A 16,659-nucleotide genomic window follows, 5' to 3' on the forward strand; every position below is an offset into this window, starting at 1 on the left:
GCTGGGCACAGCACAGCGCAGAGCCCCCCAAGGGCTGGGGCTGTACCTCACGGGCCGGGCTGTACCCCACAGCACAGAGCCCCCCAAGGGCTGGGGCTGTACCCCACGGGCCGGGCTGTACCCCACAGAACAGAGCTCCCCACAGGCCGGGCTGTACCCCACGGGCCGGGCTGTACCCCACAGGTCAGGCTGTACCCCACAGGCCAGGCTGTACCCCACAGGCCGGGCTGTACCCCATAGGTCAGGCTGTACCCCACAGGTCAGGCTGTACCCCACAGGCCAGGCTGTACCCCATAGGTCAGGCTGTACCCCACAGGTCAGGCTGCACCCCACAGGTCAGGCTGCACCCCACAGGTCAGGCTGTACCCCACAGGTCAGGCTGCACCCCACAGGTCAGGCTGCACCCCACAGGTCAGGCTGTACCCCACAGGTCGGGCTGTACCCCAGCCCTGTTCCCACCCTGCTGCTGGGGCACCTGGCAAGCGCAGGGCAGGGGCCACCCCCAGGGACACACGGCTCAGCGGGACCCCAGCACGATGGCCACAACCTCATGGGGACAGGAGGACAGAGCCACCTCCAAGGGACACGGGGCAGGGGGAGCCCCGCAGCAGTGGGCACAGCTCCCAGGGGGAGCAGGGGGAGCGGCCACTACAGCCCACCCAAAGCCTGCAGGTTCTGCAGCAGCTCTGGGACACAACAGGGGTACAGGAGGGTCCAGGAACAATGATGGGACACAGATGGAGTGTCTGAGCCGGTCTTGGCACCCAGGCAAAGGAAACGAGGCATCTGGAACCATCAGAGGTGCCTTCAGCACCTCTTGGGTGAGCATGACCACACAGGTGCCCGGTGCTAGCCTGGGGACAGGGACCTCCCTCCAGCAGAGATGGTGAGCAAGTAATGTGACTGCAACCACACCCACAACGCAAAATTGTTAATTTATTATTAGGAGGCAAAAAAATTGTACAGTTACAAGAATCATTTCCCAACAGAGGTCAAATCTGAGTCAAAATATCTCTTACAAAAAAAAAAAAAGAGGGGGGGTGGGGGGGGCGACAACACTTTACAAGTCATTAAATTAAAAAAAAAAAAAAACCAACTAAAAGAAACCTCTCTTTGTGCAATTCTGCAAAAACAAGAACAGAAGGTAAGTCCCTGGCCTGACACCCTGGAGCCGAGTGGGAAGAGGCTGAGAGAGGCCCTGCAGCCCCCTGGCCATCCCCACCCTATGCCCCAGCCCTGTGCTGGGACCAGCAGCTGCCTCCCCCTGCACACCCCCCCTCCAGTGCCAGCCCAGTCCCCCAAAACTGGCCCCTAACAACCTGGCCAGGCCCCCAGGCTGCACCTCAGAGCCCCAGCCAACGGCACAGCCATGGCACAGCCATGGACCACCACAGTTCTCCATCCTCTGCAGACACGCACCTGACTGTCGTCCCCACAAGCCCTGCTGCCCCCTGCCCCAAGGCACCCGTGCCTCCCAGCCAGGGCAGCAGGGCAGGGGGTGGCATGGGGAGCAGGGAATGGGGAGCAGGGCATGGGAACAGGCCCAGGGAGCAGAGCACGGGGAGCAGGACTGCAGTGCAAGCATGGGGAGCAGGGAATGGGGAGCAGGCACAGCACATGGCCCTTGGTTCTGGTGAGCAGCACTGAGGGTGCACAGGTGCTCTGAGCGTGTCTCCAGGTGCCTTCATGTGTCCCTCCCTCTCTGGCATCCCAAGGGATGTCCCTGGCCAGGGCAGAGCCAGCAGCCCCAGCTGGGCACAGGCGATGCCACTTGGCACGTGGGGAGCCAGCACAGCTGTCCTGAGAGGTTCCATGGGGCTGAGCCAGCCCTGGGCAGGTGGGAGGCAGGTGCCAGCCCCCAGCTCCCCCAGGGGCTGCTGGCATTGCTGGGCCCCCAGCACTGGTACCAGTGCCCCAGATCATCCCCTGAGCAGCCAGACTGGGCAGTGGGCAGGATTCGGCCCAGGCACAAGAGCAGGGGACACGTGGGGCCGGGGGACAAGTGGCCCTGGGCCCCAAAGAGCGGTTGGGGAAGAGGAGGCAGTAGGAGGAGGATGGTGGCAGTGGCTTGTGGTTAATCCCTGTCCCCTGGAGGGGTGAGGAGCCTTCCCTGGCATTGACATGCCCTCCCCCTGCCACACTCAAGGCAGGCAGGGCAAGGTGGGCACCCCTAACACCCCCAGGGTGGTCTCTGCCTGGAGGCAGCAGCAGGACACCCAGGGAAGGGAACACAGAGCCCCAGGGGACCTGCCCTGTGCCCTGCAGCTGGCACAGCCCCATCCCCAAGGGCTGCCTTCTGCTACCACCCTCCTCCTCCTCCCAGTGCTGACCCACTGGCTGGCCTTGGGGAGCCCCAGCTTTCCTACCGCTCACAGGGCCCAATTTAATAACAGCACTATCCCTTAAATTAAAAAATTAAAATATATATACATATATATATACTGTATACACAGACAACAACAGAACAGTGCCAAAATGGAGGAAGAGAGGGGGGAGGAGAGGAGAGGGGAAGAGGAGGGCAGTCAGACATCTCCTTTACAATAAAAACAAGGACTCTGCCCCAATGTGAGCAGAGTCTGGGGTCCCCTAAAAATACCCATCTAGAGAGAGAGCTGGAGGGACAGAGCAGGAGAGAGGGGCACGGGCTTGTACAATGGCATCTTCCCAATCCGAGCCAGGCCCGTGGGACCTCAGCTTCGCCTGGACTTCGAGTGCTGGATAAGCCACTGTAGGGTGATGTCTGCAGAGGCAAGGGGACACTTAGAGCCTCTGTCTCTGGCTGTCACCTCCCCTGGGCAAACACAGGGCTGCTCCCCACCCCCACCGTGAGCCCAGCTCACAGCACTCACCAATGTTGTCCTTTTCTTTGCAGGAGATGGAATAGCAACAGATCTCTCGGTCCTGGATGGCAGAGAGGTTCCTGTGGGAAGGGAGCAAGCGCTGCAGACTCTGAGCCGTGTGGGGTGGCCGTGGGAGACACCCCTGGGACTTTTGGACTCTGGCACATGGAAGGGGCAGCAGCTCCCCAGCTCTCCAGGAGCTGCATGTGGGTCAGGAGAGGGCACCATTGCTCCATGCCTGAGGGGCAGAGGTGGTGTGGGGGGAGCTATGTGACAGGGCAGGAGGGACCTGATCCCACAGAGACCCTGGCCACCAAATTCCATAGGTCCCCCCCCCAGCCCTGCAGCAAGACGGGGCAGGGAGGTTTTGGGAGCAGCACAGAGCTGGCAGCATGGGAGCTGCATGGGTGCCCGTGGTCCAGAGGTGCTCTGAGAGCTGGCTGAAGGGGAGGAAATGCTCTAAGTGCAGCATCCCAGAATTCCCCTGCTCCACCAGCCAGTGCCACGCTGTGCCAGGCCCCCACGCCACCATGTGGCACATGATCCAGCCCTGGCACTGCTGGCTCCAGCTCCTCTCTGTCTCCACAAGGCATCACCTCAGACATCCTCAGCCATTCATCTCTGGCAGCCCACCCCAGGCACCCCAGTGCCGCTCCAGAAGGGCAATCGTGCTGGTGGGGACACGGCAGAAGGGGGAGGGGGTCACACTGTGTCACACCCCCTGTGCCCAGGGCACTGGCACTTACATCTTCTCAATGAGCTCCTTCTCATCCAAGGCACCGGGCAGGTCCCGCTTGTTCCCCAGGACGAGGACCTGCAGGGCAGCACAGGGGACACCTGAAGCACCCAGACCAGGCAGGAACCTGCTTGTGCCACTCACTGCCTGTGACACCAGACAGCCCTGGCTACTCCACTAGGATGTCCCAGACAGAGAAACCCCCTCCAGCAGCACTCAGGAGGCAGAGAACTTCCATTAGCTGCCTTAATTAGCCTGTACACCGCATCTCCTGTGCACTCCCTACTCCCAGTGCAGAGATGGCCCCACAGCACATCCTCTCTGAAGGGCACCAGCATCCCCTGTGCCTTCTAGGACATTCTCCCAGGAGCCTCTCACTGTCTCTGAGCAAAAAGTCAAGTGAAATGGCTAATGCTGACGTTATCCAGCAGGAGCAAGCTGTGGATGCCAGGCAGAACCCACTCTGCAGGCAGCCAGCCCAAACCAGGATCAGCTGTTTGTGCCATCCCTGATCTCTCCTTCAAGGCTCTTGACAGCCACAAAAGCATTCTCAGATTGTGTAAGGAGAATCACCAGCCAGCAGGGCTGGTTTGTCCCGGAGCAGCCATGTGACTGTCACCTGACAGGGGTGCTGCTGAAGCTGTGGCTCCCGGACTGCGCCGGGGCTCTGCAGCAGCACAGGATGAGCATCCCCTCGTTTCAATCAGGAGGTTTGTTCTCAGAAGAGAGCCTTCAGAGGCCTGCAACTGCAGAGTGCTATCTCAGGAGCTTAATTTAGCTGGCAGCGGACATTTGGGATCCATGGCAAGATCTCCAATCAGCTCCTCTCGAAGGATGCTGATTTGGGATGGTTGGTGCTCAGCCCACCCAACATGCCCAGCACTGCAGGTCCCACCTCCTACACATGTCACAGCCCAGCAGCTCCTCTCACAGGAGACAGGACCTTCCTGTCACACCACAAATCAGGTGCAAATCCATGTGAGAGGACAGATTTCACCCGGGGGGCCTGATCTGTGCTCTCTGCCCGTCCCTCCCTGTTGCTCAGCCCAGTTCTGACCTAGGAAGTGTCACTGTCCCAGCTGGCTCCCTCCTGTCAGCTGTCCCTGGAGTGCAGCAGGGGACACCTCCAAGAAAGGGGAGCCCCACCCTGAATCTGCTGTGCAAGCCCTGGCAGCCCCCACCCTGGGCACCACTGAGGCACCAGCTCACCGGGATGCCCTGGAGCTGCGGCTTGTCAAGCAGGTTGTGCAGTTCATTCTTGGAGGCCTCTATCTTCTCCTGGTCAGCAGCATCCACCATGTACCTGCAAGGGAAGGGACAAGCCTGAGCACAGGTGCCCAGGTCTCCAGGCCCTTGTGCTGTGCTGAGGTCTGTGCCACCCCCAAACCTCCTCCCATGGCAGCTCGCTGCCCCCACTGCAAACTGGGCCAGCAGGAGGTTGATAACAGGATCCTTCCAGCAGGATGCCTCTTCCCAAGGACAGCTGTGGAGCTGAGAGCCCCTCATGTCTCCCAGGGGAGTGGGGAACCACCCTATCCCCACCCCAGGAAAGCCCAGGCAGGAGAAGCTGCAGGACAGACGTTGTCTCCAACAACACGTGGAGAGCAGCTGCCATGTAAACACACAGGACAAGCAGAGAAGGCAAGAGAAGCTGAGGATGGAGAGGTGATGATGACCCAAGAAGGGAAAGGACCTCCTCATCCCATCCATGGGGTAATCCTGGGAGGGGCCATGGAGCACCTGGATGTGAAGCTGGTGGCCACCAATGCTTCTCTGAGCAGAAGGGGAGAACTGGGAAAGGATTTTTTTCTTACAGGCCAACTTTTATCCTGCAAAGGATGTCAGTGAAGCCAAAACTTGGGTGAGGAACTGATCAAAGCAGATTTCAAAGATCAAGAAGCTGGGAGAGAAGGAGTGAGAAACAGCTCATCAGGCTTTGGGGAGTTATTTAAAAATAGGAAAAGAGCTACTAACTACTAAAGTGCTTAACACAGGAAAATGGGAACGCTGTGCTGAAGGGAAAAACAACCCCAGGGACTGCTCCAGCCCTTGGAATGTTGGGCACAGGGGGAGAGCTGACAGTAAAGAGAAAGAGACCTGACATAGCTTGAGATGATAAGGGCAGACTGGAGTGAGCATCCTGGATGCTGACAGGATCTTTTGTTTCCTGACAACCACATGGGCCAAAATTATGACATTATGGAAGGAGGCAGCAAAAAGAGTGAAAAGACAGAGATTTTGTTATTTCCAGCAAAGCTCATTGTACTTAAAATTGTAATAAAAACCCTCCTGCAGGTCCAAGGCCATGTCCCACCATGATGACAGCCTGCAAGGGCAGGAGCAAACACCACTGTCCCAACATGCAGAACAAGCAGTACCACACTCCTCCTCAGCTGCCAAGAGTTGGGAAGGACAGCACAGAAAGCAGCCCTCCAAATCTCAGGGTATGGTCACTTGGGAAAGATCCCAAAAATCTCATTTTCTGACTGGGTTTAAGTAACCCCAGTATGGTGTTCTGACATCAGCATTTGTCCTTTGGAATAGGCAACCTGCTTCCCACGAGTGCCTTGCCATGCTTACCCCAAGCCTGGGGTCCCTGGGGTTGCTTTTACTGCACTGTTTGCAAGCAGGGGACACCCAGGGACACTCAGATTTGCTGACTCAGTAGCAGGTGAGACTCCTGCTCTCAGCACAAGATTTATCTGGCAGCACATAAGCATCTTGGCCTGGAAAGCAGCCTCTGGGAAGGGCTGAGCCCCACACCTGGGTTTGCTCAGCTCCTGTGGTGAGCAGCCAGCACAGAGGATGCATGAGAGCCTGGAAGGGTAAGATCTGAGGAACAGAGCTGGACTGAGTGATGCTGGAAGGGAAGAGAAGGGGCTGGCACAGCTGGAGAGACCTGGCTGTCCCCTGCTCAAGCTCATGTGGACATCAGTCCCCAGGGGAAGTATCTGGATAAAAGGAGACTCAGGGGGGACCTTCTCAGTCTCTCCAATTCCTGACAGGAGGGTGGAACCAGGTTGGGATCAGGCTGTCCTCACAGAAAACAAGCAACAGGGCCAGAAGAAATGGCCTCAGGCTGGACATGGGGAGGTTTAGGTTGGATATTAGGGAAAATCTCTTCCCTAAAAGGGTGGTCAGGCCCTACCATGAGACAGTGGAAGAATCACCATCCTTGGAGGTATTCAAAAACCATCTGGGGACATAGTCTAGTGATGAATTGGTGTTAATGGTTGGACTCAATGATCTTAGAGGTCTTTTCCAACCTTCATGATGATTCAGTGATTCCAACCCCTGACAGAGGTGTCCAGCTCGGGCAGCAAAGGCACCACAGCTCCCCTGGCAGCCCAGCAGCCCGTGGCAAGGCTCAGCAGCAGCAGCAGCAGCAGCAGGGGTGACAGCAGGGCTCTGGGATACTCACACGATGGCACTCACTCCGCGGCAGTATCGCTCCCACATGCTGCGGAACCGCGGCTGCCCCCCGATGTCCCAGAGCTGTCACAGGAGAAGGCAGAGTTACCCTGGCACCGTGCCCATCACCCCACACTGCTGCCCAACACTCTCCGTTGTCTGCCCACCTGGGGCATTTTGGCTGTGCTCCAAACCCACCCCTGTCCTCTCCCCTTCAGCTCAAACCTCAGGAGGCTCCTGACTTGATAAAGTAGGGAGGAACTTGAGGAAGGGGAGCTGGAGGATGCTGAGTCCCCCTGCAGTGTGCCTCTGCTGGCATGGAGGGACCCCTGGCCCAAGCCAGGTGCTCCTCCCCACACCCATCACACCTCCTGGCATTTCCCTTTTAAGAACATTTGGCACAGTCTCAAAAGTGTTCCTGAGGCAGCCAGAGATCCCCCAGCCAGCTTTCCAAGCCTGTCAACAGCTATTTCCCAGAACAACCCCAGGCCCTCAAAAAATCCAGAACAGGTAGAACCCAACTCTTCCTTTGCTCCTGAGGCAGAGACCACCACTGCAAGCAATGACCTGTTTTCCCCAGCACTACCACCCTGAGCAAGGTGACCACATCCATTGAGTCCCTACCAGCAACAGATACAAGGAAACCTCCAGCTTTGCAGCCCAGACTGACTCTTATTGCACAAGTCTGGATCTCCTACAGCCCTTCCCACCACCTCCTGCAGGACCCTAACAGGGCAGATCTTTCACTTCCAGAAGGTGGAATCACAATCCCTGGAAATGTTAACAAAACACGTGGATGTGGCACTTGGAGACGTGGTTTACTGGTGAACGTGGCACTTCTGGGAGAACAGACTCAATCTTACAGGGATTTTCCACCCTTAACACTGCTATTCTATTCTGTGAGCTGCAGCTGGGATCCCTGGAATTCTTCCACCTCCAGCAGAAGAGCCACCAACCCCCCTCACCTGCACCTTTCATCCCAAGAGCCCTCACCAGCAGTAACGACTGCATCTTACCTTTATGGTAACATTCCCTTTGGTGATCTTCCTCATGTTGAAACCCACTGTGGGGATCATGTCCTCATTGAACTGTCCTGACTGCAAGGAACAAGGTGAAACAGCGTTAGGAGGTAGAGGAATGGGGGCCAGCCTGCCCTGGCAGGGCAGCAAGGCTGACAGCCTGGGATAACCCCAAAAGCTCTCCCAGCCCTGCCCTGGGCACCTCCTGCAGGTCCAGGCCAGGAGCACAGAGCCCAGCAGACACGGTGCCACCACAATTACAGGAATGCTGCTCTTTTCCAGCTGGGAGAAAGCCTGGTGGGCGGAGGGAAGCTGTGATTTCATTGTCCAGGGCTTGGTGAGCATTTTGCATGTAAATAACCCTCTCTTTGTACACTTTTGTTATTAGTAGTGTGGCTCTTACTGTATTCTTATCTCGTTATTTCCAGTAAATTGCTCTTATCTCAACTCATGATCTTCGCCTTTTGTGCTTCCAGTTGGAATGGGAAGGGGAAGCAGGAGGCAGGGAACACCTAACACCAGTGGGAGCACCAAATTGGGGAATACCATTCCTAAGCCATGATGCTGTGGCTGCTGCAATGGACACAGGTGCCCTGGGTGCCCCAGTGCAGTCCCCAACCCTGCAGCAAGCTGCCAACCTCAGCCCTGGACACATTTGTCCTGGTGGGCTCGCCCATCCCAGCTCTTTCAAGGCTTTTGTGGGAGGAGGCTGAGACGCTCATCCTCTGTTGTGACCTCTGCTGAGGAGTCCTGCAAGGACCCTCGGGGTTCTGGTGAGCCACCCCCTGCTCCAGCTCCTTTCCAGCTGCAAGTCCTGTGGCTATCAACATGTTTCGTGCTTTGGATCATTTATGGCCCAGCTCAAACCAGACTGACTTCTGCTTTCAAGTGAGTGCTGTCTGCCTGCACTGGCCCCCCAGTTCTGCATCCTGCCTGTGCTGGGTCACTTGGGGGTCACAGAGGGCCCCCCTCCCACCCCCAGGAGCTGCTCCCAGTGCAGCTCCAGTGTCTGTTGAGTTTATGCATCAGATGCATGAGATCCCTGTGGGGCTGCAGCATCCCAGCACTGCTGTGGAACAGGTCAGGCTTGTGGGAGCAGTGAGCAGGAACCATCCCTCTGTGATGCTGGCTCACGAGCCCACGTGGCCAGTGCCACACCAGAGGCTCTGGCAAAGCCCACCCCACATTCCAGTCTGCTGCTCAAATCCCAAGGCTGCAGGATGGGCCCAGGTGGAGCAGCACACGCTGTGGGCAGTGCCAGCAGTGATGTGGCATCTCTGGGAGAGGAGACAGGAGCTGGCACTGCCCTTCACCCACTGCCTCCAGCAGCTTCCCTGGGACTCAAACCAGGCTTATGACCAGTAAAAGCATCCTGGGATCCATGCTGTGGAATGCTGAGGAGCAGAATGTTTGACAACCAGGATAGTGCAGCCTTGGGGATTTCAGTCATCACTGTCATAAACCTGCAGGAACCATCAACCACGGCCAAACTCATCCCAGCAGGCCTTTGCTACCTTAAAACCCTCCGTTTCTTGAGGGCTTTTCTCTCAGTTAACACAAACCTCAAAACAGGAAGTAAGTTTATGCTATTTTTTCATAAGCAGATTTTTGTGCCTGGTTGAGCCTGTGGCTCCTCCAGATGCACCACATCAGCACGTCCCCAGGGTTCTCCTGCTCTCTTCCAAACGCTCTGCAATACACACTGCTTCCCTTTTTCATATCCCTTTTGCATTCAACAGCAAAACCTGGCAGCCAAAGGGTGTTCAGGCCATGCTGCACCCAGAAAGAGCTGTGAGGAAGGGCATGGGGAGAGGAGGGGAAGCAGGCATGGATCCACAGGGGATGTCTCCTATGGATCGAGGCTCAACACACAATATGAAATGAATAAATTCTCAGGCTTTGATCAGTGGGCATGGAGACCACTTGCTGAAGAGCTCTTGGAAGCTGCAGGGATTTCCCTCAGGGATCCCAGATCACATCATGGGATCTGCTGGCTGTGTAAAAGCCACGTAAGATAAGGTTCCCATATGACAGTTCTTCCAGGAAGGGGTGCAAATGCAGGAGCCAGGAGTTACCTCTTCCTTCCTCCATGGGTGGGACAGAGCATGTCTGTGTGAGTGACCACAGCCTTGCTCCCTGCCCCAAACCCCTCTCCCACTGCAGCATCTGCCTCCAGGCTGCCCATGGCCAAAGGGCCAAAACAAAACCACTGGAGCTGTCCAAAACAGGCTGAGCTGGCAATGCAGCACATTGTGGTCCAGGATGGCTCACACGTGCTCCCTGCTGCCCCAGCACCCACAGAAGCATCTTGCACGTGCTCCTCCTCCATCAGCTCCTCCTGCATCAGCTGCTCTCTGAAAGCAGCTCTCAGTGGTGGAAACACAGTTTCCTCTTCCCTCTACAATTATCTCTGTCACTGGTGCCTTCAACTCCCTGCAGGGTCCAGCCATCCACAGCTCCACTGCCAGGAAAGCAGTAAGCACCCAGATGGAGACAAGCAAAAGCTTCACTGGACACATTCTTCCCCCAAATTTTGATTATGCAATGGACATAGCACCCATGCTGACCCTGAAGACGATGCCAAGCTACACCAATTGTTTAAGGATGGGATTCCACTGGGGAGCACAAAAATCGCCACAGGCAAGATGGATTTTGTGGCCACAAATGGCAGATGAGGTCTTTACAGATTGTAGTTCATTGCTGGTTTTGCCAGGGTCACCCACTGCTCTGCCCAAACCACTCTGCCTTGGTGCCCTTGCCTGGAAGGCAAGAGACCTTTCTGCCCAGCCCCAACACTTTCCAGCTGGGTCACTGGGAGAGGTGGACAGAGCTTTTGCCAGGGCGAGTGGAGCCCCCAGCTGATGCTGAGCCCTGTGTGTCAGCATCCTGACACATGCACATGGACACCACATCTCCTGCCACTTCAGCCATCCCCTTACTCAGAAATGTTTCATCATGTGAGAGGTGAGGCTCTGGCACAGGTTACCCAGAGAAGCTGTGGCTGCCCCATCCCTGGAAATGTTCAAGGTCAGGCTGGATGGGCTTGGAGCAAACCAGTCTAGAGGAAGGTGTCCTCCCTGTATGTGCCTGCCAATGGCAGGGGTGTTGGACAAGGTGATCTTTCAAAGTCCCTTCAAACCCAAATCACTCTGTGATCCTATCTCAGGAAAGCCACACTGTCCATTTTTCTTGGCTCATGCTGACAGAGCTTGCAGCAGCAAGACAAGACCATGCCCCAGCCAGATTCTCCTCCTCTTCCAAGAATATGAAGAAACCCCCCAGAAAACCTGCTTCCTTCTGCACCATGAAGCTAAGGTGCAAAGATACACCTGTGGAGGGCCCAGGTGCTGCATCTGGAGGCAGAATGACCACGAGGCAGCATGAGAACCCACAGCCACCTCCCAGCCACGCTGGCCCTGCCAGATCCCACCCAGGGGGCACACCCAGAGCTCCTGGGGTGTCAAGACAGACCGGCACAAACGCATCAGAACAACATCTCCCTGCTACTTCCTCAGCACCTGTGTCCTCTACCTGCCCAGCAAACCCTGGGGACTTTGCAGACCTGGAGCTGCATCCTCCCTCCCAGGCTCAGGGGCTCAGGCAGCACAGCACATCCTCAGGATGGGTCAGCTGGCTGCTGAAGGGGTCAGTGTCTCTCTGAGGATGGCTGGGAGCAGGTGCTGAGCTCCCAGGCCAGGCTTCCTCAGCAGCACTGTTGGAGAGCTGGCTGCCTGCCACACCATCCACCATCCTACCTGGTGCCAAATACGAGGCTGGTGTGGTTTCACAGGATGGGTCAGGTTGGAAGGACCACAGTGGGTCATCTGATCCAACCTCCCTGCTCAACCAGGATCATCTCAGAGCACATGCACAACATTATTCCCAGACAGTTCTGGAATATCTCAGTGAGGGGGACTCCACATCCTCTCTGGGCAGCCTCTTCAGTGCACAGTCATGGCACAGGGAAGAAGTTCTTCCTCATGTTCAGGTGGAACTTCTTGGGCATCAGTTTCTGCCCACTCCTCTTGTTCCACTGCTGGGCCCCAGGGAGCAGAGGCTGGTGCATCCTCTGACCCCTCCCTGCAGACACTGACAGACAGGGATGAGGGCCCCTCTCAGACATCTCTTTTCAGCTGTTTGGCTCAACAGCCTCAGCTCCCTCAGCCAGCCCTCATGAGATGCTCCAGTCCTGTCAGCATCTTCACAGCCTCCACTGAACTCGCTCCATGCTTGCAGCACTGGTCTGAATCACTTTCCAAGCAAGGCTGAAGCACACGATGGTGCCCCAGAGCTCCCACCACACATGTTCAACACCCCAGCACTTGTGGCTTCACTCTCCTGGAAGGCTCTAGCACAGGTAGAATGTGTGTGATGTCAAAAAGCAGCAACACTCTCTTGTTCTAACCATGGCCTGCACTGACAGGCCCCAGCACCTGCTGAGGAGCTCTCCATGCCCTTGAGTCACCCATGTCACCACCAGACTGAAGAAAATGCAACTAAAAGCCCACTAGCTTCAGGTTAAATCAAGCCCAGATGTATCTACAGCTTTCACTTCTCCTTGCAGGAAAGACTTCAAGCCTCACCTATCAACAGCTAGGAAAAGAAAGAGTCGTGGAAAATCAAATCCCCAGGCAGGTGACCCAGGAGGAGTCACCCTGATCATAGCTGCCTTCAGCAAAGCCCTTGCCTGGCACAACCGCAGCCTGGCTGCTGGAGGGGGCCACCCACCTTCCAGGGAACTGGAGTCCACTTTTCAGTCAGGTGCAGCTACAAATCCTGAAAGAAAAGGACAGTGCCAACCCCGCCCAGAGCAGCTCCAGTCCCAAAAAGGCTTCTTGCGACATCTCTCCAACACCATCAAAGCCCCATACTTCTTCAGCTCAGTTCTTCCCCCCACAAAGCCCAAATCACAGCTATTTCCCCTTTCCAACAACCCCATTGCAACACCCTAAAGCCAGGCACCTCCAGACCTTCTCAGGCAGTTCCTGTCGAGTTGGCATTTTCTGTGTCACGCTTCTATTTCACTGTGCTCAACAAGTCCTTCTTTCCAGGGTGTCTTCTCAAAAGTCAGTGCCCCCTTTTGTGTGCATCTGCCACAAAACTTCAACTTTCCAAATAACTTGAGAAGCTAAACTCAGCACCCCGAGCCTGGCTGCCGTGTGAGGGTCTCAAACAGCCCACAACAGACCTGGAAGACCAGCAGGCCATGGTGCCAACTTCAGCCACCTCAAGAGCTGCTATAATTCCTCAAAGTCCCTTTTCCCTGCACCAGCTATCCTGGCCAAGAGGACAGAGTCCCAGTGCATGGGTCTTGCCCACATTAAAAGTGCCAGGTACAGAGTATTTACTCACAGAAGCAACCCCCCACAAAGCTCACACTGAGCCCTGTCTGCTCCAGATGTGCCTGGGAGAGGAGGAGATGTGGGGAACAGGGAGCCAAGTAACACCAACCCGTGGGGTTTCCAGCCCTGTGCAGGCAGAACAGTGCAGCAGGTCTGGGATAAAGCTCCATCACCCTTCATGGCTTAACTGGGTGATTAAAATCGACACTAAATTACTTTGCCATTTTTAAGGCAGCCTGGGTGCTGTTAACAGGCAGCAGCATCCAGTGGATCCAGAGCAGGAGCAGCCCACACGTGGCAGTGCCACGTCCCACCCTGGCACAGGATTGCAAAAACTGACTATTAAACATGTAAATGGCAGGGAGAGGCCCCCCAAAAGAGGGTTGGTGCTCAGGGTCACTGCCCCAGAGCCAAAATGCTCCCTGTCCCCAGACACTGGTATTGGTTTATGGGAGGATCCAGCAGGAGACTGGAACACTGAGAAGTGACTTCCAGCAAAACAGCTCGAGAACAGGAGTGCCGTCATCTCCAGGATGATAAGTGTCCTCTCTCTGCCCCTAGATGCTTCAGGAAGGACATTTTCATCCCTCAGCACCTCCCAAAGAGCATGGCTCCAGTGGAATGAAGCCTCCATAAGAGCTGAAAATCCCCTCTGACAGCCCAGCAGCTTCCAGCACCCTGAGCAAGCAGCAACAACTCGCTCTGCTTCGGAGCCACGGCAAGCACGGACTTTGGAGCAACGAGGGACCAGGGGCCAGTGAGGGAAGCAGGGCGGATCTGCATCCACCTCCCCCATGAAACCCCCCGGGGACAAAACCCAAACCACCCCAATCCCGCCTCGCACCATCACGGATTGAGAGGGCGAGAACAACGCAAGAAGCAAGAGGGGAGACTCTGCCGAGCATCCCCACGGGTGAAGCCACGCCCTGGGTTTGGGGATTCAGGACATGCGGCTCCCGATGCACTGCTGGGTGCAGGGACCCCGCGGACCAGGCCGGGGCTGGAGGGGCCCAAGGCGGGTGTCGCTGCCCCGCTCGGCTGAGGAGCGGTGCCACAGCACCCACAGGACGCTGCTGCCGGCCGATGCTTCCCGAGGAAAGCCGCCAGGCAAACACCTCCCACACCGGCCCCCAGGCAAGGAACCCCGGCGGCGCCGAGCCCGGCAGGGTCGGCATGAGGCGGCGGCAGGGCCGATGACAAAGCGCCTGCTGGTACGGGTGCGAGCGGGAGCTGCAGGGCCCGGCGGGCACCGGCACCGGCACCGGCACCGGCACCGGCACCGGCACCGCCTGCTGAGCTCCTGCCGAGCTCCGGCCGGACCGGCCAAGGGGTGCCGGGCCCTTCCCCGGGGCCTGCTCCGCCTGTGGCCCCGAGCACCGCACCCGGCTCTGGGGATGCGGGCAGCAAACGCTGCGGTTTGCCTGGGCCGCCCTGAGCCTGCACCCCACACTGTACCCCACACTGCACCCCACACTGTACCCCACACTGCACCCCACACCCCACACTGCACCCCACACTGCACCCCACACTGCACCCCACACTGTACCCCACACTGCACCCCACACTGCACCCCACACTGTACCCCACACCGTACCCCACACTGCACCCCACACCCCACACTGCACCCCACACCGTACCCCACACTGCACCCCACACTGTACCCCACTGCTGTACCCCACACCGTACCCCACACTGTACCCCACTGCTGTACCCCACACTGCACCCCACTGCTGTACCCCACACCGTACCCCACACTGCACCCCACTGCTGTACCCCACACTGCACCCCACACCGTACCCCACACTGCACCCCACACTGCACCCCACTGCTGTACCCCACACTGCACCCCACACTGTACCCCACTGCTGTACCCCACACCGTACCCCACACTGCACCCCACTGCTGTACCCCACACTGCACCCTACACTGTACCCCATACCCCACACTGTACCCCACATCCCACAGTGTACCCCACACCGTACCCCATAGCTGCACCCCGCACCCCCTCCCCAAAGGCATTTTCAGGCTGGGGTGCGACAGGGTGGAGACGTTCTGAGAAATACCCAGAGGCTGCAATGGGGACATGCAGTGGGGCTGCAGTGGGGCTGCAGTGGGGATGCAATGGGGATGCAATGGGGTGCAGTGGAGATGCAATGGGGTGCAGTGGGGTGCAATGGGGATGCAATGGGGTGCAGTGGAGATGCAATGGGGTGCAGTGGGGTGCAGTGGGGTGCAATGGGGATGCAATGGGGTGCAGTGGGGATGCAATGGGGATACATTGGGGCTGCAATGGGGATGCAATGGGGTGCAGTGGGGATGCAATGGGGATGCAATGGGGGGTCCAAGGGTGAAGCCCTGGGGTGGGCACGTGACCCTCGGGGATGGGGCGATGCGGGGCGTCCCCGGGCTCACCGCGATAACGTTGACGAAGGTGGTCTTGCCCGAGTACTGCAACCCCACCAGGGTCAGCTCCATCTCCTCCTTCCAGAACAGCGCCCGGAACCAGTCCAGCAGCTTGTTGAAGAGCGCCAGCATGGTGCCGGCCGGGCCGGGCCGCGCTGAGCGGGGCCGAGTTGAGCCGAGCGGAGCCGGGCCGGGCCGGGCCGAGCGGGGCCGGGCCGGGCCGAGCCGAGTGGGGCCGAGCCGAGCCGAGCGAGGCCGAGTGGAGCCGAGCGAGACCGAGTCGGGGCGGGGCCAGTCGGGGTGGAGCCGATCGGGGCCGGGCAGTGCCGAGCGGTGCCGAAGGAGGCCGAGCGGTGCCGAAGGAGGCCGAGCCGCCGCCGCACCCCGGTATTGTCCGCGCGCCGCGGGCCCTGCTGCCGCACCGCCGTGCCGGGTGGGGCCCGCGCGCCGCCTGCGCCCGCCCCGCTGCCGCGCCCCCTGGCGGCCCGGAGGACCCCGAGCATCGTGCAGCCGGCCCGACGGAGCCGGGTCCCCGGACAGCCTGGAATAGCCCGGAGCCCTACCCTGGGGGTCCCCGGACAGCCTGGAATAGCCCGGAGCCCTGCCCTGGGGGTCCCCGGACAGCCTGGAATAGCCCGGAGCCCTGCCCTGGGGGTCCCCGGACAGCCTGGAATAGCCCGGAGCCCTGCCCTGGGAGTCCCCGGACAGCCTGGAATAGCCCGGAGCCCTGCCCTGGTTACTCCCGGCATCCTCGCACCCTCGCTAACCCGGGGCTTGTCAGGTCACAGAGGGAGTGGGGGGATGTGCCCCCGTGGCACTGCACCCCGACACTCCGGTATCCCCAGCTCCCCTGCAGCCTTCCCCCCTGCCCGCTGCACTTGCTGCACCCCCAATGCCTGCACACCCCC

General features: G+C 58.3%; 1 protein-coding gene across 1 annotated transcript; it reads right to left on the reverse strand.

The window, feature by feature from the left end:
* Positions 1-918: 918 nt before the first annotated feature.
* On the reverse strand, positions 919-16,151 carry ARL8A (ARF like GTPase 8A). The gene is made up of 7 exons (XM_086861763.1): positions 15,761-16,151; positions 8,004-8,084; positions 6,998-7,071; positions 4,786-4,879; positions 3,587-3,654; positions 2,850-2,920; positions 919-2,740 (listed from the first exon to the last, which is right to left on the reverse strand). Exons 1-7 carry the CDS (start codon positions 15,881-15,883, stop codon positions 2,691-2,693), a joined length of 561 nt encoding a protein of 186 aa, XP_086717889.1. The 5' UTR covers positions 15,884-16,151; the 3' UTR covers positions 919-2,690.
* Between the last annotated feature and the right edge of the window lie 508 nt (positions 16,152-16,659).

The sequence above is a fragment of the Cyanistes caeruleus genome, chromosome 24 (genome assembly GCF_971803275.1).
Source record: "Cyanistes caeruleus chromosome 24, bCyaCae1.hap1.1, whole genome shotgun sequence".
NCBI classification, from domain to species: Eukaryota; Metazoa; Chordata; class Aves; order Passeriformes; family Paridae; genus Cyanistes; species Cyanistes caeruleus.